General features: G+C 46.3%; 1 protein-coding gene across 1 annotated transcript in view; it reads right to left on the reverse strand.

The window, feature by feature from the left end:
• LOC144155722 (mitochondrial proton/calcium exchanger protein-like) overlaps nucleotides 1–24920 on the reverse strand; it is a 49460-nt gene that overhangs the window by 12685 nt on the left and 11855 nt on the right. Inside the window, exons 6-9 of the mRNA XM_077687335.1 lie at nucleotides 20947–21150; nucleotides 17719–17970; nucleotides 16332–16466; nucleotides 3481–3574 (exon numbers count right to left, since the gene is read on the reverse strand). Of these exons, the coding sequence (XP_077543461.1) occupies nucleotides 3481–3574; nucleotides 16332–16466; nucleotides 17719–17970; nucleotides 20947–21150 (685 nt within the window). The remainder of the gene's footprint in view (nucleotides 1–3480; nucleotides 3575–16331; nucleotides 16467–17718; nucleotides 17971–20946; nucleotides 21151–24920) is intronic.

Here is a 24920-nt window from a genome sequence, read left to right on the forward strand (position 1 = left end):
TGAAACCGAAGGCCACCGAAGTGATGGATGCCATCGACGTTCTGCGGAGGCACACAGGCGCACGCGAATGTTTAAGAGCAAGCCTTGTTAGCGCTGTCAGCATACGAGCGTCACGTAAAGCCCACCCTGGTCAAGAAACGCCAAGCATTGCTTACGGACTTCTTCACTACGGCTTGAACATCGAGTGCTGGTGGCAATAAATTGCTCTCCGAACATGGTTAAAACGTGTTCATTAGAGCTGCGATGTGGAGAAATCGGTTTCTTTAGGGCTCAGCGGGCATAAATGTAATTGCTTAATCAAATTTGGCCAGAAGATATTTAATGTAAGCTTTCCGCTTTAGCAGGAGCACGTAAGCGCTGCTCCACAAAGTGAAGCGGTCCGTGTGTACTCGGCTCAACTCTCAATCATGGCTTTATCTCGAGTGTCGTGGTTGCATCACGCGCCCATACTACAGAGCCTTTGTGCATGAAAAAAGTCTTTCGAAAGCTTTACAGCACCATCGCCTCCTACAGGACGCGATGATAGCACCCTTCCGCTGTTGGCCAGCCGCACCCCTCAACGCCGCGCCTAAGCCTACCACTGAACGGACGAAAAGAGGCGTAACTTCGAACCAGCACCTCGCCGGGGTGAAGTTCACGGGGCATGGACGCAGGTTCAATTGACTAACAACAGCGTTTAGTAGTGACCGAAATAAAAAAAAGAAAAAGTGGAAACCTAGTCTGCTATCACATTTAATGAGGCGTTGCGGAAAAAGCACTGGTTTTACGACATGAACTACTGTCGGGTATCCGAATTCCATTGCCTAAGTGTTGAAGCTCTTAATTCACACAATTTTCGCGGCCAGTTTTAGAACAAATTTCGCTTTAAGTGGAGAGGTAACTACATAGCAGTTGTTTCTGAGCGATAGGCAAGGTTTTGAAACCTCAATAACTGGTTAAATTAACTGTAAAATCAAAACCTCGATTTTACGAAATTCTCAATTTAACGAAATTTTCGCCCGCAAGTACGACTTCGTTATATCGAGGTTTAACTGTAGTACCAAACTACATTCTCACAGAGTGTTTGCTTCCCCCCCCCCCTCTTATGTAATTCCCTATGCAACAAATTAAATGACTTGAGATAAAATGTTTGCTTGCTTTCATCCCTTGTTTGCACAGTTTTCCTTCGAGGTACAAATACCAACTAGTCTATCAGCAAACCCTTCTGCAATTGCCAGCTATTTTCCTGCACGTGTAACTTAGTTTGCGCTTGGGTTTTCAATCAGACCGGCAACACCGGGCTGTAGCTGCAGCCAGCTGTGCCACTTACGCCCATTGTGGCCAGTGGCGTGACGATGTGGAAATAGTGTTCGCGGCTGCGTTAGCATGCCCGCCACAAGAAAACCGTTTTTCCCCAGCCAGGAAATGCATATAACATATATTACAAACTCCGAATATATATAGCGAACAAATTGAGTGCAACGATCAAGCTCGCCATAATAGGGCTCGACTCTACTGATGTATCTGGATATTGTAGAGGCAGTAGAAATGTGATCTTCAAGTGTAATGGTGCTGACAATGGGGACCAATAGGCACTGCACAATCTATTCAATGACAGAAATAAAGGAAATAATTTTGCAACCCACAGGAGTTGAGTAAAGGCTCCTGCATTGTTCAGGCTACTTAGACAGCTGCCAATATCCCTTGTGCCCACATGAAACCAAAAGAAAGGTACTTACTCTTCCTGCAGCTTGATCCTATCTTTTATACGTGACACAATTTCTTACGAGCTTTCTTCCCTTCGTTTTGTCAGTGACCCACTGTGGCTTTTTACTCCAGGTCCCTCCTCAACGGTGTCCCGCTTTTTATTCTTTTGTCGGCCTCTCGTCCTGCTCTCCTTGACTGCCATTCACATTTTCCTCCCTGAACTTGACCTTCAATATCTGCTGCCTCTACAGACCCTCACATATTTTCATACCTATCTTGCTATCTCTTGACCATTCCACGTTCTCATTTCGGCTCTCTTTATGACTCGGCTGTTGGAGTTCTTCAGATGGAGCCCTTAGACTGCATGCGGCCTTGCTGGCCTTACCAGTGCTCTGAACATTTCACCTTTCACCTTTCACAATAAAATACAACTTTAAAAACATGAAAGGTGGTTGCTTGAATTGCACTGGTGAAGCACATGAGTGGAAACACTTTTTTTTATAAAATTAAAGGAAGCTCAAATCTAGTGTTAGACTATCTCACTTCTCCTTAGTCTCTGCCGCTGTTGATGGAGGCGACGAGATCGGCGGCAGAGATGGAGAAGTGAGATGCCATGCGTTGATGTGAGCTTCCTTTAATTTTTCTAACTCCTAGCGCATGCACAAGGTGCGCACACGACCACTACACGTGCCGTGGGCAAAGTGCACAGCGGCGCGAGAGGTCGCGTGACACTATCACTTGGCATTAAGTGAGAACGCAGGGGGTAAACTCGCAGATGTGCTCGGTAAGTGCACAATCCGTCTCCCCCGTGTCTGCGTGCGCTCGTAGCTCAATCTGTAAGACAACGGGCCCTCGCTCCGTTTCTATATTCGTTCCAGGTTCGGTTTCTGGCAGTGCCTGTAACTTCTTTTATTTGTTCGCGGGAGTTTTCTGTTGACACAACGGTCACGACAAAACTGACCACCGTAAAAGTCACGAAAGTAATCCGACGGGTATACCGTAAAATACCGACCAAGCGCCCCCACCCATGCAAGCGCCCCCCAAGCATTTTTCCGGAATTTAGAAGCCCCCTCCCACTTCCCGCCATTCCGAAAGTGTTTTTTCCCAGGCTTTTGGATGCCACGATGCCGAATCCAATACAATCCCACTCCCTGCTGGCCATAAATAATCTCTCTCTCTCTCTCTCTCTAGTCGTTGCTGCTACGAGAACGCGTTACCAGTCATCGCCTCCATTTTTTCAGGAGTGGCTGTCTTTTCACTATGCATTCGTAAACGGTAAAAAGGTAGCTCGAAGTAGTGGACTGGAATTGGAAAAATGGCAGAAACAGGCACCTCACTTCTCCCGTGTTCAAATAGGACGGTAAAAGGATAAGTGAGTGGGATAAGAACTATGAAGTTTTGCAGCAACAAAACTCATTGTCCCCGAGGATCCTGACGAGCTGCAGACCGAGGGCCTGAACCTTATTTTGGGATCAAATTCTGTAGAATCGTTTTGCGGATTTAACAGTGATTGAAGTGAATGTGAAAATTTACGTTTTTAGCATCGCCTAGAACTGTCATGACTCATAAACAAACATTTTTCATACTGAAGGCTACAGTGTCTTTCTCGCGATCGCCGCCATTTTGTGCCGCCATTTTGAATTTGGGGCCCGATCCGAATAAGGGCCCCCTCCCTATCTCTAAGCCAATTATCTACAAATTTTGGGGGGGCGCTTGCTCGGCATTTTACGGTAATGTTAAGACATAACTAAAAAAATTGCACAAATGGCAATAAAAACAAACAAATGAACTTACACTCTTCATGCAGTTCCTGAAAAACTGCTGCCTTATCATGAAGGATTTCCTTGATTTCTTCATCAGGTTTCTGCTCCGAAATCGCCTTCAGCTTCTGCAAGTAAGATTAAAATTCCATGTCATCAAGTGTCTATTCAACACAACCATGTTCATTTCATGAACGGTGCACACGCTGGACTATTAAAAAAAAAAAAAACACTCAGATTTGCTACCAGCCTTGGTGCAATAAAAACTGAGGATAAGTAAAGTTTTCCCACCTGGAGATCTTTAACATTTGCTGAAACTGGTACAAGTGCATGATAATAAGCAAGAATGGTCATAAAACTAGTTTGACCAGTGCTGCGGCGTCAGTGCCTTTTTGTCAGTAAACCTTTATCTCAATGTCCATAAGTACGAAACTAGAGAAGTTTGTCATTCTTTCTTATGTAAAGGTACGTTACAGGCTTGACAACAACAAAAAAAGTTTTGTGCATGAATGAATGAATGAATTTATTGTCAAGAAAAAGGAAAGGAAAGACCACCAGCAGGCGTAAATTGTCACACCTAGGGGTGGACACCGGAACGCCTGCTGGTGTGGGGGTTGGGGCAGAGGATGACAGATTCATAGAGAGGAGAGACAGATGATAGAGGTGACATGTTTACAGAACACAAGAGAGAGAGGGGCATATTTACAAGTTAACACTCACTCCCACACCCACACAAAGTCTGAAGCAAGAGAAAAAAAAAAAAGTTCGCACAGTCTTGTAAAAGTTCCCACAGTCACTGTGCCAGAGAGTCAAGTGCCAGGCGGAGCCCTGAGGCATCCAGGTAGCCACCCAGCGCCTCGTTCGATCATAAAACCAGGGCCTATGTTGTACACAGGTCAGCTTTCTCTTCTAGAGAGTGTTGACCAGGGAAGCTTGAGCACGATCACGGTATAATAATGTGGAAAGAAAAGCCCTAGGATCGAGTTGTCCCAATGCCAAGGAGATAAGGGGTGCACCAAGTACATACTTCTTGCTCTTCGGCTGCACGAGACTGGTGCATTACAGGTAAACCTGTTGCCGCTACCGAATTAAGCCGATGCATGTTTACAGCGGTCAATCGTAAGCGCTCTTTTAAGAAATGTAGATACTTGAGGGCATTGAAGATGACTTTCCATGAGAAAAGATCTCTGACAAGTAAAACTTTGAACACAGTGCCAGTAAAATAGGCAATCCCTACACATGAATTGCCTTACCAAAGCAAATTAGGCCCCCAGTCCCCAGCAGCTGTACAGCACCCGATCACTGCGGCGGTCAAGCCAGTGCTACAGCAGAGAGGGTGCTAAGAATCTTTGGGTCGCGACAGGTGCCTTTGGAACGTCACCCTGGCAACGTTCAACGCACGCACCCTGTCTAACGAGGGAAACTTAGCTGTACTACTAGAAGAACTCTCGGACATTCAGTGGGATATTGTAGGTTAAGTGAAGTTAGAAGGACAACAGAAGGCTTCATAGAACTGACTAGCGGGCATTTTTTGTCGTACAGAGGACTCCATGAGAAGAAAGAACGCGCAGTGCGATTCTTAATCCATAAAGAATTAGCAGGCAACGTGGGAGAATTCTTTAGCATTAAAGGGCCCCTAAAAAGGGTTCTAAAGGTTGCGATTTTACGTGCTCAAAAGCTGGAGTACTATCCAAGGAATGTCCTGCCACAAAAATGGTTTGAAAGCGTTGAGTATCAGCCGAGTTATCGTTCGTTAAAAAGGGTCACCAATAAGGCCTGGAGATCTTCCCCTCTCATCGCGCCTCCAAAGCACTGTGGAAGTGGTGACGTCACTGACCAGGTCCAAGACCACCTAGAGAAACAGGGCAAGGTTCGAGATGCATGCGGCCACGCTTTTTTTTTTTTTAGCTGCCGTTGTGCAGCAGGCTCCTTTTACAACTGCCGAGCCGAGCCGGTTGGACCAGTCGAACTTCCCGGCGACCATGCTCCTCGTGTCGGCCGTGGTCGCGTCAGCACGTCAGTTTTAGAATAGTAGAAACGAGTGTTTGAAGGCCAGGTAGGGAGGTCCCAAACACAACATGCTCGCTCACAACATTAACTGAAGATTTTCCCCCACGACTAGCGACACGCTACCGTTTCCGCATGTGGCACTGCTGCGGCAAACACATCCCTCCAAGGCCCTGCTGCTCGGAAAAGGCTTAGCATCGCCGCAGTTATACAGTCACCGCTTTACCGACGATCACCAGCGCAATCTTTCACTGCACTATCACCCCCTCTCACACATTTACAAACTGCTTTCCAGCAATAGTGTCACTCTGCCGGGTGGCGACAAGTTTTAGGTGCTGCGGTGCATGCCATATTGTGCATACACCACAGAGTGGGCTCCTTGTCGACCGTGCAGGCAGATACTTGCCGCAGTCGCGCGTGTAGTGGTGTTTTCACCTGCAGAGACTCTCCGCGTTTTTCTGCATTATTCATACTTTGTAAACGACATGCTATATCTACAAACTCAGCTAAGCTCATGTGACGGATGGCAACGATCACCATTCATCCCTACTAAGATACGCCATGCCACTGGTGCCGGAGTGCCGCTCGCCGGGACCACACCCACGTTTACCCCAGAGCTGGGAACACTCATTGGCTACAGCATTTAAAGGGGCCCACCAATAGTGGTGACATAAGGTTGAGTGCTTCGTGCATCATGGAGGCTGCGTCAGAGCCAAACTTTACGTCAGAGTGTGCCAGTATGGCGGCGAGGAAGCGGTAGGTAAACAAGGAAAGAAAGAAACAATTTTTTTTGTGTGTTTGTGCGGCCCCTGCTTTACGCAGAGGTGTAATATTTGGTATACGTTGTCATGAAGGGTAATCTAGCTATTCCGTGATTGAAATGATGACCTTTGAAGGCCTATTTAGGGCCCCTTTAACGAAAGAGTCGCAGCCGTTGTAATCAAGCCAAATAAACGTGACAGGTTAAAGATAGTACAGGCCTATGTGCCAACAACTAGCTACGATGATGAAGCCATAGACATTTTCTATGAGGACGTGGAAACAGCTATGAAGAAGGGAACAGCACAGTTCACGATTCTGATGAATGCTAACGCAAAAGTCAGTAAGAGGCAAATCGGAGAAAGGTCAGTGGGAAACTTTGGAATAGACAATCGCAACAGTCGGGGATATGCACTGGTGTGATTTGCGGAGAGAAATAATTTGTGGTTGATGAGCGCATTCTTTTACAAACGAAAGAATAGGAAATGGACATGGAAGAGTCTGGATGGTACAACAAAAAACAAAATCAACTTCATTAAGTAACAGCCCAGATATTGCGCAGGACGTGGAGGCTCTAAATAAGGTTCGGAGCAGCGATCATAGGATGGCTAGATGCAAGGCAAGCCTGAATCTCAACAGAAAAAGAAGGAAACTCATGAAAAGGAAGAAACCCTGCATGCATGGAGTCAGTCAAAGCGGGGACGGAGGAGTGTAGACACGCTAAATGACAACCTGGCAACGGCAATTACAGATTCTGCAGCAGCTGTCGGAAAAGCAGCATGTAAGAAAGAAACGGGAAAACTGACTAAGAAAACGAAGGAACTAATTACTGACTAAGAAAACGAAGGAACTAATTGCAAAACATAAGAACCTGAAGGTGTCAAGTGCGGTGGATCAATTTGAGTTAACAGAGCTGTCTAAATTGATTAATGAAAGTAAATAAAACGGCATTCATGCATATAACATGGCAGTGATCAAGGAAACACTGCAAATGGGAGAAAGTTTTAAAGCTACAAAGAGGAAGCTTGCCATTGGCAAAGACAAAATGTACGCACTCAAAAACGAGGTAGGTAACATTACACACAACATGGGCGAGATAATAAAGGTAACGGATGATTCTACACCAGACTATATGCCAGCAACGTTAGATCGGGGGAGACTACTGAGAGTACAAGCTTAACTTGCAATGCACCACTAGTTACTAAAGACGAAGTAGGAAATGCTCTCAAGGACATGAAAAGAAGACAAGGTGCAGGCGACGATGGCATAACTGTGGATTTCTTGAGGATGGGACGAGACATAGTACTGGAAAAGTTTGCTGCACTATTTTCAGAATGCCGAAGGACACAATAAGTGCCCATAGCCTCAAAAACCACCAACATTATTTTAATTCATAAAAAGGGAGATACCTTAAGAAGTACAGACCCATCAGCCTACTCTTAGTTGTTAACAAGCTGTTTACCAAAGTTATAGTTAGCCACATCGGTGGCAGCCTGGATTCCCAACAACCAAGAGAGCAGGCTGGGTTTAGGAAGGGGTGCTCCACCATGGATCAAGGGACAGAAAAATCAGCAGAATACACTAAAGCTCTTTGAATGGCATTTATAGACTACGAGAAAGCGTTTGACTCAGTACAAACTGCAGCCGTGATGAACGCATTACAAGATGAGGGAATAGAAGAGACATACATAAGACTTGTAGACCAATGTATATAAGGGATGCACGGGCAGGATAACCCTCCACAAGCAAAGCGACAAATTTCCCATCCAAAAGGGAGTAAGACAGGGAGAAATATTTCGCCAAAACTGTTCACATCATGTCTGGAGGGGGTATTCAGAAAGCTTGACTGGGAAAACACAGAATTAAGGATAAACGGAGAATACTCGAGACATTTGAGGTTTGCAGAAGACATAGCATTGCTGATGAGACTGCGGAACACCTGCAAAAAATGCTTCAGGAACTACAATAAAAAAGCATGGCTGTGGGACTAAAAACAAATATGAATAAACCTAAAGTAATGAGGAGTAAGCATGTCGTAAGTGCCCTCTTCAGCTTAGGAGACAAAGCGCTAGAAGAAGTACACGAATATAACTACCTCGGACAGATGGTTATTGCTGACCCCAACCATGAGAGGGAAATCTGGCGCAGATTAAGTATGGGATGGGGAGCACTCGGCAAGCACTCTAAAATAATGACGAGTAAGCTACCTGTCTCACTCACACAACCAGTGCATAATGCCGGTGATGATATATGGAGCGGAAATTTGGCGCCTTACTAAACAACTACAAAGCAAACTTCGGTCGGCTCAACGGGCCATGGAACGAATAATGATAGGAGTAACACTTAGGGAGAGGAAACAAGCTTCATGGATCAGGGAACAAACTCGAGTAGATGATAGCATAGTTCAAGTACAGAAACAGAAATGGTCTTGGGCTGGCCATGTAGTGAGATGAACCGCCAACAACTGGTGGACAATTATAGTACGAGTGGATACCAAGAGATGGGTCTAGAAGAAGGGTAAGGCCAATAACACGATGAAGGGATGAAACATGGAACTTCGGTGGCCAACACTGGACTCGAGTGGCACAGGACAGGAGCTGTTGAAAGTCAATGGGAGAGGTCTTCGCCCTGCAGTGGGCCCGAGTAGGCTGCTGATGATGAACTGCAATGGAAACACAGTCGGCTCTCGATAATTCAAAGTCACTTAATTGGAATTTTTGGTTAATTAGAAAAGATGTGGTGCTGGTCCTGGCACTTTTACATGCAATCCAAGAAAAGAAATTGCTCGATAATTTCAAGCTCAAGCCCATCATATCAGTTAATTGGAAGGTATTTTGAATAAAAAGCATAGAGGTGACCGTCACTTCGTGATAAAATTCAAAATACATACACTTAAATCTCGTTATAGCGAAGCGGTTTATAACGAAATAACGGATATAATGAAATAGTTGCAATTCCCCTTGAAAGTCACCATAGAACCCCATGTGTTTAAAATTGCGTTTTAACGAATAAAAAATTTGCTGATCAAGGGATATAACGAACAACTTTTGTCCCAAACTGGCAATAACCACCCGCTTTGCGAAAAACATATCGATTTTTAAAAAAGCGCGGCCCCATTTTTTGCATCCAATGCGGCATTTTAAACCTCCTGCGGCAGCGCCGTCCCATCCGGCGACGCTCCAAGCCAAGCCAAGCTCTTACTGACGGTCTGTTGCACACGGCACGCTGCGCTGCTTCTCTAGCTTGCTTTGTTTATGCACGCACGGGAAGCAGTAGCGGTAGCAGTGGTAGGCGTAGGACGCTCCGCCGGTTCGCGTTCTACATCCAGTTGTGTGGCGTGTTTCACGAGAGGACAATGAGCGACAGAAGCATTGGATGTAAGCGTAAACGCAAAGTTATCGCTCTCGACCAAAAGGCAGCCATAATTCGAGCGGTGGCAGCAGGGACTAAGAAAACGCAAGTGGCCAAGGACTTCGGAATCGCGCCGAGCACCCTCTCCACCATTCTCGGCAGCAAGGAAGCCATCACGGGTGCTGTCGCACGCGGCGTAAAGGTAGCCGGAAGAAGTTGCGGTCTCCTACTTTTGAAGCCGTCGAAGAGGCTCTCTTCAAATGGTTTTTAGATGCAAGGGCGTTGAATTTGCCCGTGAGTGGGGCACTCCTCCAGAGGAAAGCGATCGACTTCGCTTGTATTTTGGGCTGCGACAACTTTGTTGCAAGCGACGGCTGGCTACAGCGATTTAAGGAACGCCGCGATATCGTCGGCTGAGTCGTCACGGGCGAGTCCCGATCCGTCGACGAAGAGATGGCTACGGCATGGGTGCAAGCCAACGTTGGACCCGTCGTTCGGAAGTACGGAGAACAAAACGTGTTCAATGCTGATGAGACAGAGCTCTTTTACCAAATGTTGCCGCAGAGGACTCTGTCCAGGGAGAGCTGCGTCGTGGTGGAAAACACAGCAAAGTCCGCATCAGCGTGCTCCTGTGCACGAACATGGATGGATCGGAGAAGATCTTCCCTTTGGTGATAGGGAAAAGCACATCGCCCAGGTGCTTTAAGGGAAAGAGGCGACTTCAACTCCAGTACCTTGCTAACAGGAAGGCCTGGATGACACGGGACGTTTTTGCGGGGTGGCTGCGTGATCGGGACGAGAAGTTGAAGAGACAGAATCGCAAGATATGCCTTTTCTTAGATAACTGTTCGGCCCGTCACACAGGTGTGACGCTTGAAAACATCGAACTTCGGTTCTTGCCCCCCAACTGCACAGCGGTGATACAGCCTCTCGATCAAGGCGTCATCATGTCCTTGAAGGCTGGTTATAGAAAGCGAGTTATAGACCGGCTCCTTCTAATCATGCACCTGAAACGCGACACCAAGATCGATTTGTACATGGTGATGGAAATGCTTCACGTAGCATGGATGAGCGTCACTGCCAGCACCATCGCCAACTGTTTTCGCCGAGCATTTGCTGCCAGCGAAAGCAGTTGTGACAGCGACGAGTCAGCTGACCGAGTTGGCGCCCCCGATGACACTTGTGCATCGAACGAAGCCGTGGCGTCGTGGAGCGCACTCATTGATTCCGGTGTCGTGCGTGGAGGTCAAACCTTCTGCGACTACGTGAGCATGGATTCCGACGTTGTGGCCACGGAGGAACTAGCGGACAGTGACTACGTGCTTGGCGCTGCTCGGCCGCAAGAAGGAAACGATGACGAGTGTGACGAGGACGACGACTCTCCAGCCTGCGCGGACGACGTGCCGACATCTTGATTGATTGATTGTGGGGGTTTAACGCGCCGACGCAACGCAGGCGATGAGGCGCGCCGTAGTGGAGGGCTCCGGATTAATTTTGACCACCTGGGGATCTTTAACGTGCGCCGAAATCTCGTACACACGGGCGTTTTTGCTTTTCGCCTCCATCAGAAAAGCGGGCGCCGCGGCCGGGAATCGAACCCGCGACCTCGTGCTCAGCAGCGCAACGCCTTAGCCACTGAGCCACCGCGGCGGGTGCCGACATCTTCCCAGGCGCTGGACGCGGTGGATCTGCTGCGCCACTACTTCGGCGGGCACGAAGACGGCCTCGACATAGCTGATGCTGCGGAGAGGGCCGTCCTTCGGTTAAGGAAGATGAATCAGCGCAGCATAACGGATTTTTTCATGCCATCTATGTAAAAGGGTTACGTGGTATGCGGCGAGTAAATAAAAATCAGTTTCTGCATGTCTGATTCCAGTTTTTTGCTGTTTTCCACGCAGCACTTTACTGCGCGGCCGCGACCGCTACGGTAGCTGATGCATTCTCGGTGACCTACCTTTGCCTGCATGCCGTCGCATACGGTAATCAGTATTACAATTGGTCAGTGGCTATAACGAACTAATGGTTATAACGAAAACAAAATCGGCGCTCGTTTGACTTCGTTATAATGAGATTTAAGTGTACTGATGTCGGCGCCGTTGCAACTGAGGCAGCGCACAGGTGATAAAGCAGTAGGCCTCTTTAGACTCATGACAGCATATGCATCTCTCTCTTTTGAAGTTCTAAACCTTCTTCTTCTTCTTCTTTCCCCCCCCCCCCCCCCCCTTTACTCACCCCGGCACCGCACCATGTCAGCAGTTTGTGTGGTGCTTCAGGCTTTGATTTTAGCAACAAGTATCGACTACGATGAAAACCCATGTTGTAAGCTCGACTTGGCAATGAATGTCGAGATTCTGAACGAAATCACAAAGGCAGATGTGTTGTGGGCTAATAAAAACGGTGCTCTTGTACTTTTTGTTTAATAGGACGAGTCAATTCGAAGTGTTCTGCGGTCCCCGTAAACTTCGTATTAACAGGAGCCAACTGTATATGCTTTCTGTGAGCTTTCCTCACTCCACATTCCAGGCAGATCAAAACGTTTTTCTTTTTTTGCTGTCCCAAAATTTTTTTATATGAAAAAACAACGGAACAGACTTTGCGAATGCAACAGAAAGAAAACAGATGAGCAACACATACGCTCCCTTCTCTGTGCACGTATCTTCAAAGGGTGGGTTCCGTCGCTTTTTTTCACAAATTTGTACCAACATACCCAGTGCCAAATTTTGTGACTATATGCGGGTCCAATTTACACACAAGTTTCAAAAAGCTTTACCACTTATAGCCAGCCCACAACTAATTTCCTCTTCACCAGCTGTTCCCACCTAGGCCAAAAGGCGTCCTTATCAAAGAAGCACACTAAAAACAAGGTACTACAAATAGTATTTTTCATGTATATACCGTATTTACTCGCGTAATCCTCGCACTCGCGTAATCCTCGCACCCCTAATGTGAGCTACCAAAACTTGGATTTTTCGGTTCCTCGCATAATCCTCGCACCCCCAACTTTGCAGCGGCGAAAGTTGCCTGCTCGCGAAACCCGCATTGTGCACGCGCTCTCCAACGCGCGCCCTCCCCCGCCGCCTCTCCGTTCGGCGGAGAGCGCTGTGTATCCAAGGCCATCCAGGCACCCTAACAACCTGCATGGCTACTCCCTAACAGGCGCCCTAACACGCTACTCACACTGTCCTTGAGCCGGTTTCGCGTGTGCGCAACTAGACGGCGTTCGCGCAGCCCGCTGTCGTGTCTGGTGTCGCCGTCGTGGTCCCGTCGTTAACTCTTTCGCTACCGCGCCTATCAAAATCGATCAATTTGATCGATACTTTTGGGAGCGCCTTTTCATAGCGTTCCAGGCGTTTCTCGAACAAGTAAAGCTGTTCGGAGTTAGATCAGAAAATGGCCTTTCAAAATCAGTTTTGTTTTCATTTTTGCAACGGAAACGTGATTTTTGACACGCTTTTGAATCACCTGGTTGTGGAAAAGGGGCGTGGTCATCGCGCCTCAAGGCTACCAACGAAGAATGCGTGCAACTCGTAGTTACTCTGCACCAGCGTTTGTTTTTTGCTATCAGGGCGTGAATGGGGAACTAGCAAACGATTTTCAATCGTCAGGTTCACGCTCTGACAGTAATAATCCCAGAAATCGGCTGAAAATGTCAAGCAGTGCCTGGTTGCAAAGCTACTTTATGATTTTAGGCAGTTTTATTGCCTTTGCGCAAGTTGTCCTAAGTACTCTGGTAGTTCTACTTACCCCAGGACCATTCCCAAACAGTTTACAACAGTTTCGGTTTCGTTTCTGCATCGCGAAATTCATATTTAGCGCAACTACGCAGTTACCCAACTTCAAGGCTAACTGCCATGGCGCCTGAAGCGTCCGCGACTGATCCTCGAACAAAGCACGCCGCTCCTCATTTCCCCCCACCCTAACCCGATTTCTGCGATAAGAACTTCAGATGCAAGTCAAAAGGTCACACCCAGTCGCCAGATATCTGTTCCGCCGAGGACAGCGCTTCAAACCGGCCTTACACTGCCAGCTGTTCGCCTTCCAGTTTCGTTTTCATGCGAGGGTATATCCGGGTGTCTAATGTTGCTGCTTAGTTGAACTGTCTATTCGGACGGAGTCTCTGATAAGTTTTTGTACTGTTTCATTTGAAAAATGTTAGGTGGCGCTGCAATAGAGGAGGCTCGTTGTGCTGATCTTTTTTAGCGCGCGACTGCTACTCGGCCAAAGATCGCAGGGGACGATTCTAGCTCATCGTACCTCATTTTTGCAAGCAAGGCTACAATTGGGAGTAAGAAGATGATAATAAAGCTCAGCTTTATGTTTTGAGAGATAACTGACCGTGAACGACAACAAACATCAGCCACGGCGTTCCGTTTTCAACTTCATGCATGTTTTTTTCTGCATCGCGTGCTTGTCCCAAATATTGTGCTCGCTGTAAATGCAAAGTCAGCCATTGACAAGATGTTTTTACGTTATGTGGGGGCAAATTGGTGCCTCTGATAACGTCAAACCGCCAGATTTATTCCAAGGAACCACCCAAAATTGCACAGTTTGAATTAGAGGTTGGGCTTCACCGCATGACACGAGCACCGTGCGTGCTAACATTTTTTTTTTATATCTGAAAAACTGTTCCGCGCAAGTCGACATTTTTTTTAGGGTGTGTTTTTGAAATGTTTCCCTGCAAAATGTATATTCTAATTTTTTTCTACTACCGGTGGTTTGATATACACAACTCCTTTTTTATCATTTTTTTCGACAACTTGACAAAACTTTTGATTTTGATATTTTTGTTCACAACTATGATATATGAAAACCTTTAAAAAACTGGTGTTATTGGAAAGGCCGTTAAATAATCTGCATTTTGTGCTCCTGCAATTAGTGCCTAAATAATTTTTTAGCAGAAAAAAAAATGTTTTCTTGGACCCCCCAAAATTGGTCAATTTTCTGCGGTAGCGAAAGAGTTAAGCAGCAGTCAGTGAGTCACTCGCGTCAGTGGTGGATAGCTCGCTGCCATTTTGAGAACTTTTTGGTCTATTTGTTTTGTGCTTGGTGCCGCTTCACCATGGGCAAGAACGCCAGCTACACTGCCGCTTTCAAATTGAAAGCGATAGAGTACGCGATCGAACACGGCAACCGCGCCTCAAGCAGGCACTTCGGCGTCACCGACTTCAACATGCGTTACTGGAGTAGGGCACGCACGTGACGACGACGAGATAGGGCGCGCGCCAGAAAGCAAAGGCGGCAATTTCATGATCGCTGATCGACGGGAGACTGTTTACGTTGTAAATAATAAAATAAAAAGAAATAGCTGCTGTTGGCAACACTGAGCTTACATATACAAAAAACGACCGCTACATTTAGCGGGACTGGCAGAAGGCAAATTGGCAACACTGTGCACCGGATTTTTTCCCCCCGCATAATTCTCGCACCCCTATCTTCGCATTGACTTTTCCGAAAAAAAAGTGCGAGGATTATGCGAGTAAATACGGTACAGTTGAACCCCTTTATAAGAGACACGTACCGGGGAGCAGTTTCTGTCTCTTATACGAAATGTCTCTTATAAGCAGGGAAGCATGTCTTCACTTACTAATCAGACCCTAGTTCAATGTGGGCACCGTATGACTAAAATAAGCTCAAAAGAACGCTACAGCATGTTGCAAAAGATTGATTCTAATTTATGTTCGGCCCCCAGAATTTATGAAACAGTTCTGAATCTTTGTTTGCTTCATGGCTATATTTGCACTGTTTTTTACAATGGTTTCTACAAGCTTTCTCTTCTTTCACTGTTTGTGGAATATGAAGAATCGTAAACGTAGAGTCCACAAGCCTGATGAATAGCCAGAGCACACAGCTTCTTCCGCTGTGTGCTCAGGCTATTCATTACGCTTGCAGGATTCAACATCTGTGATGCTTCTTGATTGGGAGCTACAGTAAAACCTCGTTACAAGGAACACTGCTACAGGAGACACGTGGTTATAAGAGACTATCGAATGAAGACTGTTAGGTTAGTTTTCCTAAGTTTGCCATGTTAGCAACATTGCTTACAAGAGACCTTGGTTACTAGAGACATTTCCCGGGTCCCTTGAGGGTCTCTTGTAACGAGGTTTTATTGTACGTGCGTGGGAGAGCCCGCATGTGCAGTCGCGGTCCAATGGATGGCAGTAAGCTTCAACCACTTCTATAAGTTGTATTTCCATTGGCAGGGCTTCCCATCGTCATTTCATAGCTGACTGAACCACTGTGTGTTTGCTGAAGTTATCATAAATAGCGACTGCAGGCGTCTGTCGTCCCCCTGTGTTTCCACAATGGAAGCAACTGCAGTTGCTGACTGGTGGCACTGCATCTGAAGTTACAATGTCTGTTACAAGCGAGATTGTTGATTAAAGTTCAAGGATGACGTGTCCCTTATAACCAACTGTCTTCTACATCCGATGTCTGTTATAAAAGAGGTCAATTTAATGGGAAAGATAGGGCATCCAACCACGTGGGTGAATAGTGTCTCTTATACCCATTTGTCTCTTACATCCATGTCTCTTATAACAAGGTTCAACTGTACTAAGATGCACCTTTCATGGGTAATTTATTCAGTGGGGCACAAGATAATAAAACTGCATCTTTTAAAACTGCATCTAAGATGCATGTACCATTAATAATGCCCAATCTTGCTAACAACAAGCACCTGCACTTCCTTCCATTACAAAATTTTACCGCACAACTATACAAATGGCACTCTGAAACTTTCAAGAAACTTCAAACAGCAAAAGTACGCACTTCAGTTTCGACCTCCACTGCGGTTTCTTCTTTTTCCTTCTTGATTGCTTCTTCTTCTTGTCGGATGATCTCGATCTTCGTACGATTGTCAACTTTCCCTTCCCGTTCACCAATCTTGTACTTGGCTTCCGTAAGCTGTGACAATATTACAATACATGTGTAAGACATTGCTTTGATCCCTGATACAACAAAATAACACCTTAAAATAAAATCAAAAATTAGGTTTTATACGCAGAAAAAACATATGGCACAATGGTTCTTCACCATAGAGTGAAACAGACTCATCAGACAAGAATTAACGAGCCCAAAAGATAGCATACAGTGTTGCTTCAGCCAGAATATGGAATAACAATTAGTCAAGCTTATCAGAGACTAAATTCAACTAGGCTAGAAATCAGGAAAGCAAAAGACTCAAAGGTGACATCCCAGGGCCTTTTACACCCTTGCTGATTGACATCACTAGGCTGGGCTGATGCCATTACAAACACAAACTTGAAAGGCGTGAGCCAAGGACGTGGTGCTATCTGTGTGGTTGTTGTAACAAATGGACAAATGGAACATTTGGAGTTCAGGTGGGCTCAAGTTGCCCAGTTACACAGCCAAATATAAGCCTGAGCTTCAGCTTCATTGCCCAAGCAAACATGGAAACTATGGCCACGCCACTGCACAAGTTAAAAGCTTTACTACATTGACTTGATGGCCTGATTTTCAGTGCCGTACAGACTGCAGTTGCTGACATACACCACTGAACAAAACTTGAACAAAATTTTAGAGAATAGAACACAGGTGTATGTTGCGTTCGCGGTCCCACAGAGCTTAATTTCAACCGATAGCAACGGAAGTAGCACACTAGCACATTTTGTAAATATAACTTTGCTATTTGTAATGTGCAGCAAGGTGCTCAATGCAGCTTTTAAAAAACAACAAAAAAAGCTTCCACATTTTTTGCAATTCAAAAGGCATGGATGACCTTCACAGTGGGGTGCCCACAACTATTGTGGAAATGGTGGCAATGTTAAGATAATGGATACTGAGGAAGACAAATCCTTGCTCCCCTAGCTTTTAGGTTACATTAGGTGTTGGGTTAGGCTAGGTTAGCTTAGGTCAGGTCAAGTTTAGCTCAGGTCAGGCTAGGCTAGGTTACGTTTAGGTTAGGTAAAGTTAGGCCACGCTAGGTTGTGTTCGGTCATGTTAGGCCAGGGTAGGTTAGAATTAGGTCAGGTAAGGTTAGGTTAGGTCAAGCTGGGCTAAGTTTAGCTTAGGTTAAAGTCGGGTTTAGGTTAGGGGTAGGATAAGGGCTATTATCATGCCAATGCATTTATCAATGGCCCAGGAGAAACTTCCCGAGAGCCTGGCCCTTTGCAGAGCCAGCCCGGCAGGCGCTTACCGCCTCCTTGGGCAAGGTGGAGATGGTGGCCTTGAGCTGCTCCGTGGCGGGCAAAGTTTCGGAGAGCAGCATGGCCCGTGACAGGAGCAGCAGCGAGGGCGGGATGTTTTCGTTGAGGCTGAGGTCCAACCACTGGGCCAGCTGGTAGCGCAGCTTGGGTTCGGGCAGCCCCATGGCCCGCATGCCCCGGGCCCGGCAGGCGCCCTGCAGCTCCGCCACGGTCAGGGAGTCGATGCCTTCCTTCTGGATCATCTGGACAGACCACCGGCCGGCGGGTGAGGCTCAGTCACGCAAGCGGCAAAGCAAAGTAGGCGAGCGTGTAATGGCATCAAGTCCTGCTTGACAATCCATCGAAATTCACTGCCACACCAACAAAAACAAAAGGCTCCTGTCTGACTCGCTGCCCGAGATTGCTTTAAGAAACAGATGGCCAGGAACAATATGAAAAGCACCTTCATGCGGCATCCCCTTCAATCTTGAAAAGATAGAATATCAAACTATATATTGAGCTTGCTCAGGCAGCTGACCCTGTGGTGCGGCTATCGTGCAGGCATAGCTCATCTATTACTGTTGTCGAACAGTCTCTCGTATGCATATGTTTATGGCTGATGTAAACGTGACCACACCACCCCCACCCCTTTTTTGCAGATTCCACAGGCTTCTGTCATAAAACATTGTATTAAAGGAACACTGCAGTGAGTTGTGAATGCTGTCTAATTACCGTACCAGCTTTGTCCAGAGTGGAAAGGCCATGCTCTGAATTTTTTCGGTCTATTTACACGCATTTTTAATGAAAAAGTGCATTTGAAAGTGCAGCTTCCCTCGCACCATCCTCCATGCCAATTTGCTGACACGAGCTATGACCCCACCGTAGTAAATTCATAGCGGCAAATCAAACAAATTGTCAACACGTTTAATCTGCACTAGCCTCCACAGGCATAACCAATTAACGGTTCTTCATGAATAAAATCAGTGAAAAATCTAAATTTAGAAGGCTGATATACCACAAATATACATTAAAAGCAGATGTGATGGGCTGCGGTAGTTGGCACAGCAGCCACAAACAGCAATTGTGTTTTCCATTCCACCGTACCGTACAAATAAACGAAGGCCCTAAACGTCTATTAAATAGCCAAAACATTTTTACAGCCCAATGTCGCCGTAAGGAAGACTGACAAATTCCCTTCAGTGTCCCTAAAAAAAGTGCTGCTTCCCATTTCCCATGTTCCTCACACAATCTGGTGACATCAGCTGAGAAGACGCACTGGTAAGTCCACCAAGCAGCATACATTACACGACCCCCCCACCCACCCCCGGGGCCAGTTTCCCTCAAACAAATGTCTTTTCACTGCCCAGATGAATACAAATCATTTTGCAACATCAGACAGGTCTGCCGAAATTCCCAATCCATTCCTCAAATTTCCAATCCATCTCTTGAGCAATACAATGTCGTGCTGGCCAGTACAGACCTGACTGAGCAGCTTATGCAGATTACCAGGGCTCAGGCCATGGGGCAACACTCGAGTGCCTCGGACTTAAAGGACAGACAACCGATTTTTGTCGCGCATATGTTCTCTAGCTCATATGAAAGCAAGCGTTTTATATAGCCCGGTAACCACAAGCAATTTCTAAACGAATTGGCAGAAATAATTTTAATTTGGCAGCAAACTTCCTGAAATCAGAAGGGTGGCGGTTTCTAAACATTATTTTGAAAATTTTTAAGACACGCCACCCGCCGTCACTGGGTTGCTCTCAATGTGGCTAACTGAGCCTTCATGCCCATAATCAACGGCAGCGTTCAGTAAACAGACCCAGTGAAGGAGCTTTGACGATTCTGCCCGAGTCAGGGTCGTTTGTTCTCGCAAAATATTTGATTTCAGTTTCCAAATACGCCAATGGCAGCTTTTAAAAAAAAAAAAAAAAAAAAACGTCGCGCCCGGGGAAAATTGAACTTCTTACCTCCACAACGTGAAGCACGATTCTACCTATTGTCTATCCCAACAGATGGCGCATTCGGGCAAAATAGACCGTTGCAATAAAAAAACATATAAAGGAACAAGAAAGCCTGAGATTCAAACATTTTTAGCTGGGTACAAGTTTTTAAATATCGTTTTTCATTTCGCATAGAGACAAAAGTATGTTGCCGAGCTACTCTATGTCATGGTTGCCAGCATTATTTTTGGGAGGGACACATACGGCTCGTAGATTGAAAAATTTCGATTTAAAAAGTTCTAGGGCGTTATCAGACAAAAATTGGTTGTCTGTCCCTTTAAGGCGCCACCACCTCAGAAAGCAAACCAACTCCTGCTTTATTGCAGTTAGAATTATTCTTCCTTAAAGGTAGAAAAAATATCCCAGGTCATCTCCCCTAACGTGAAACCTGGAAAAGGCAAAGAATGCAGTGTATAAGTGTATTCAAAGATTGTAAGTCTCCCTCTTGCCACACAGCACATGCCGATTGGGTGTCGGAGAAGTGCCGATGGGAGGAGCAATCACGCGCTTGGTGAGGCAGTGGTGCAGTCTCTTGCGTTGAACTAGATTTAACCAATTAAATAAGACAGACTGGCTGTAAGTTGTCTTCGTGTCACACGCCACAGCACACTACGACGTATGCTTTACAGGAAAGAATCTCGCGTTTGAAACCAATTTCAAGACAGAATTTAACAAACTTCTGTTATTAATGCAATTAAATCCTGATTGTTCCTGTATTTTAAATTAGTTTAAAACATGCTAATTTATTCTGAACTGGTGTTATCCATTATACACTTGTTTTTTGACCATGTTTGACAACTTGATTTACCGTGACAACCGGAGACGACGACAGGAGACGCCGACAGCCCGAACCCCTAAAACGCTTTGCCCCTAAAAGTCAACCACCATGATGACAGAAATCACACTGCAAACAATTGTGGAGCAGCCTGCAAGGTGACTGGAAACCATGTCATGTGTTTTCTCTCCTTTCAAGCTTTTTTTTTTTAAATAAACCAGCAGCTGAGGATTTTGTCACATAGTGAAATTAGAATGTTACACCAGCTCAACTGCACAACTGTGAAATGAAAAATTACACCAGTTGAACTGCACAATGCAGCCACAGATACACGTACATCAAATTCGCTCCAGTCAACCCTCAAGTCCCCACCAATATTTTAGGTTTCTGAACATCAAGTTTTATCTCTCGAGAATACTTATCCGCGTGAACATGAGCACTTGAAAAGCACACTTTCTCACCTGGTCATCAGCATGCAAGCTTCGCAGCTTCATGCGCAACTGAAACCGAAGGAAGTTGTTTGTGCCAATCGGCTGCAGTTCGAGAAGCCTGCACAAGGCTGTCAGCTGTGGTCGTGTCAAGCTGTCCAGGGTAATTTCATCCTCAAACAGCTTCGAAAACTTCAAAATCTCTTCACTTGTTGCATCTTCACCGGACTCCCGTATCTGAAACATTAACAATGGTCTTGCAATTAAAAATTCTTAATCAGCTAGGAGATATACGTTGCTGATAATTATGGGTTCTCATTAAAGGGACCCTGAAGTGAATTTATCAAGTTCTCGTTTTTGCTTGCACTGCGCATACTGGCTCAAATAAACACACTTTTCGTCATTTATCAGGGCGATAAGGCGGTATTTATTTTATAAAGCCTGAAAGAAGAAAAACTACCATGTGCAGTTTGCGGTGGCTGCACCAACTAACCGCAGTGACTTCAGGTAAAGGTGCTACGTGATTGGACGATGTCCAAGATCAGCATTCAAACAAGTTTCGATTTCGGTTCTGTGAAACAACATGCTTGGCGTCCGACGTTATCGTTGGATGGGCCTTCTCGATATCTGAATAATCGCCATACCGCGCTTCTGCCATGTTGCCGGCTGTAAAATGCCCAAGATAAACCACTCAGGATGGCTTGGAATCGTAGCAATCACAAGCTAAGGCCTACGCAGTGGATGAACGTCCTCCGCGTCACCGCAGACGTCCAAATGCCATGCCCTTTTCAACCATCTTTGGAGCTTGCTTCACTCATGCCTGTATCACAAAAAGCGTGCTCGCACCAGCCCAAGGGTCTGATGATTCTGGCCTGTGCCCACTGCCCCCAAGCAGTTGGTGTTTATGGCAACAGCCCGCCAACGAGAACTCGCTAGCGCGTCAGTGTCATTCTGCGCGCATTCTGCAAACTTGCTCGTGGCGCAATGAACATTACGGTTCAAAAATACTGAATTCAGTATAGAAAACATTGGCCGAAAACGAAAAAAATCAACTTACAAAAAAAAAGTACTCTCGGGGATTTGAACTTGCTACTTGCAAAATAACACACCTAGAGCTCCAGACCACTCTGCCACGAACCAGCGCTGTTGGTGGTGAAAATATAAAGAATGTAATGTATAACCACTTTTTTATTTATAGCGCTTTCCATTGGGCGAACAGGAGCACTTCTAACTGCACCCAAAGTGCTCTCGCGAGTTCTGGCGTCTTCCAGTGGTCGGGCAGGAGCAGGGGCGTTGTGTTTCATTGGTCGATGAGGAGCACTTTTTTGGCGCCGAGAGCAGCCGAGAGCAGTTCTCGGTGCTCCGTCGCAGCGACGGAGTAACAGGGAACGCCGAGGAAGTCACATGACCTCTTTTGCGTCACTTCTGGTTTTATCCCCGGGTGGCGGAGGAAAAATGGCGGAATCCAGCAGCCGCGGTAGTCGCTCAGTGCGTACGGCAGCAGCTAAGCGCGGCCGTCTGGACAAGGAATTGCTGCTACTTTTAGATGATGAAAGCACCATAGATTCAAGCACAAGCTCATCATAGGACAGCAGCAGCAGCGACGACGACGACGATTTGACATTGCATGAGTTTATGTTCGAGCACCTGTTCACCCCGCCGGAGCAGCGACCGAAGGTAGAGTCGTATCTGGAAAAGACGGCCGACGCTGTTATCGTTCGCAGCTAATTTTTGGGAGACACGATGGTGACCCCTTTATCATGAATATGAACATCCGCTCGGCTTCTTCATTCGTCGCCATGCGGAAGGCAGACACAAAACCACCGGCACATATCTTGCAAAACTGGCGAGGAATAACTGCATGCAGACATCACGAGCGCGCGAAATGCTCCGGGACGCGAGCGCGGGAAACGTTTGGTCACATGACTCTTGACAGCACGCCCTCCCCCTCTTTTCACTGCTCCCGGAGCAGCGCGAATGTTTCATTCGCGGAACGAAAGCCCACGTCCCCGTTACTCCCGTGTGCTGCTCTGGCTGCTCGCTTCACTTGCTCCTGTTCGCCCAATGGAATTCACCATTAGTTTGAGCATTTCAAGCAGCTTAGATGACTATTTGTTGTATAGCGCTCGTGCAGTAAGCGCCCCCCAAGTTTCCACAATATCTCACGTCTAGCAATTGCATTTCTTAGGCGGAAAAGCACTCGCAGATACCGGCCGTGCTGCTGACCACTGTGCTTGTTAACCCAGTGCAAAACAGTGCTTCCTGCACCCTAGTTTTACACTGTACGGCAAAAGTTTCAGTTGATTTTATTTCCACAGTACCTATATTAACTTCGCTGACTCTTCTCCCGCCTTCAATTGGCCATAGCGTACCAGTCAGAGAAGTGTCACGTGAGCGCTTGTTCAGCGCTCGTGTGGAGCGACCTTGCAGCTTGATACAGTGCACAAACTAACAGACTAAAGAAAGGCACACTCTTCCATTCACAAACGTGTCGTGGCTTAGCCTCAACTAAGCGAACAAATTGCGGCGACCTGTCGGCGGCCAGCGGACTAAACGCTGGGCCGACTTACTCTGTCAGAAGGTCAGCGAGCCGTGCAGTAGCACAGTCAAGCCAAGTCATTTTTTCCTGACGTCACAGGATAACGCCACAGAAAATGGACGAGGATGCTGAGAGAAGAACAGCCTTTCCGAATTGATTTTTCTACTAAATAAATTAGCGTAAACGCACCCAGAGTAGTCGAAACATAACCTAGGGACTCCGAACTACAATTTGCGCTAGTAATCCCTCAATGTTTACAAATCACTTCAGTGTCCCTTTAAAAAATACCACGGCAAAACCACACTAAAAAAAGGAAGGAAGCTGTAGCAGCATAGCTTAAGCCTAAGGTTGCCCCACCAGCGAAGCAGAGCTTCAGATCAGAACACCTAGGGGATAGACTGAAAGGGACAACTGCACTTTTAGTACTGGAGGTCCAAAGTGTTTCTGCATTCCAGCTTTCAGTAACTAAAGAAAACAGTATGGTGGGGGGTGGGATTACGCCATCGTCACTGCACTGGGTCACCACTGAAACCTGACGCTGCCCCGCCACCCCCACCCGAGCTGCATCAGCGTAGCTTCCTGAAGGAAACATTGAATGTCTTTTACGAGCCTCTGGATATGATAGGTTTAGAGTCAGATAAGGCAGATAAGTTCTTCCTCATTTTTTAACTTTTGGCACAATGAGAATAAGAAGGGCGTGGTCCATTGCTGTAATGCCCCCTCGATTGTGAGTTGTTGCACTTGTCTGTCCGGTGGTCAAACGTTGAGCATTTGAGCTTGTTTCTTGCACTCGACAGGTGCTGCTGTCATACCCATACAATGCACATTTGGAACAATGCCGCGGGTTTGTAATGAAGGCTCTTGTCTGACAATGAAGGAAACCTGTGTTAGCTGATCCTGGAAGTGTACTACAAATCAAACGTAAGGATGATGTGTCTGGTTATGATTTCCACTCTGTCACCCCTCATTTTGATGTGCGCAATGGCAGTCACTCACTGCTCACGCAAGCCTTCAAGAATATCCACCTCAGTTTCATTCACGAGTTGAGTTTCCTAGATGATGCCTTGGCAGCTATTGACATTTCGGTGAGGTGTTACAGTGATTTGTAGGTCACCTATGTTTGTTTGCTTCAGAAGGTTACTAGACTGTTCTTTATTTTCAACTTCGATCAGCGCGCCACCAGATACAAGTTTTTTTTCCTTATAGCTTTTACCGACCACACATCAATGAATTTGGCAATTAGGAAGACTGATTTGGTAGTTATAGGCGTCGCTTTGTCGACTGTTTGTATGACCAAAAAACTAAGAAAGTCCTCTTGATTCATGAAAATAGGGTTACATAAGAGTCTGGAGACTGCTTCGGTGCAAGCCCTCTTTGGTGCACAACCATCTGGAGAAGGGGGGTTTCTACTATATCATGCACCGTAGTATAAAAGCAGGGTATTGTTGTACAGAGTCCACTGAGGCTA

This window comes from Haemaphysalis longicornis, unplaced genomic scaffold (genome assembly GCF_048455015.1).
Source record: "Haemaphysalis longicornis isolate Haplotype H1 unplaced genomic scaffold, Haemaphysalis longicornis Haplotype H1 scaffold_1, whole genome shotgun sequence".
Lineage (NCBI taxonomy): Eukaryota > Metazoa > Arthropoda > Arachnida > Ixodida > Ixodidae > Haemaphysalis > Haemaphysalis longicornis.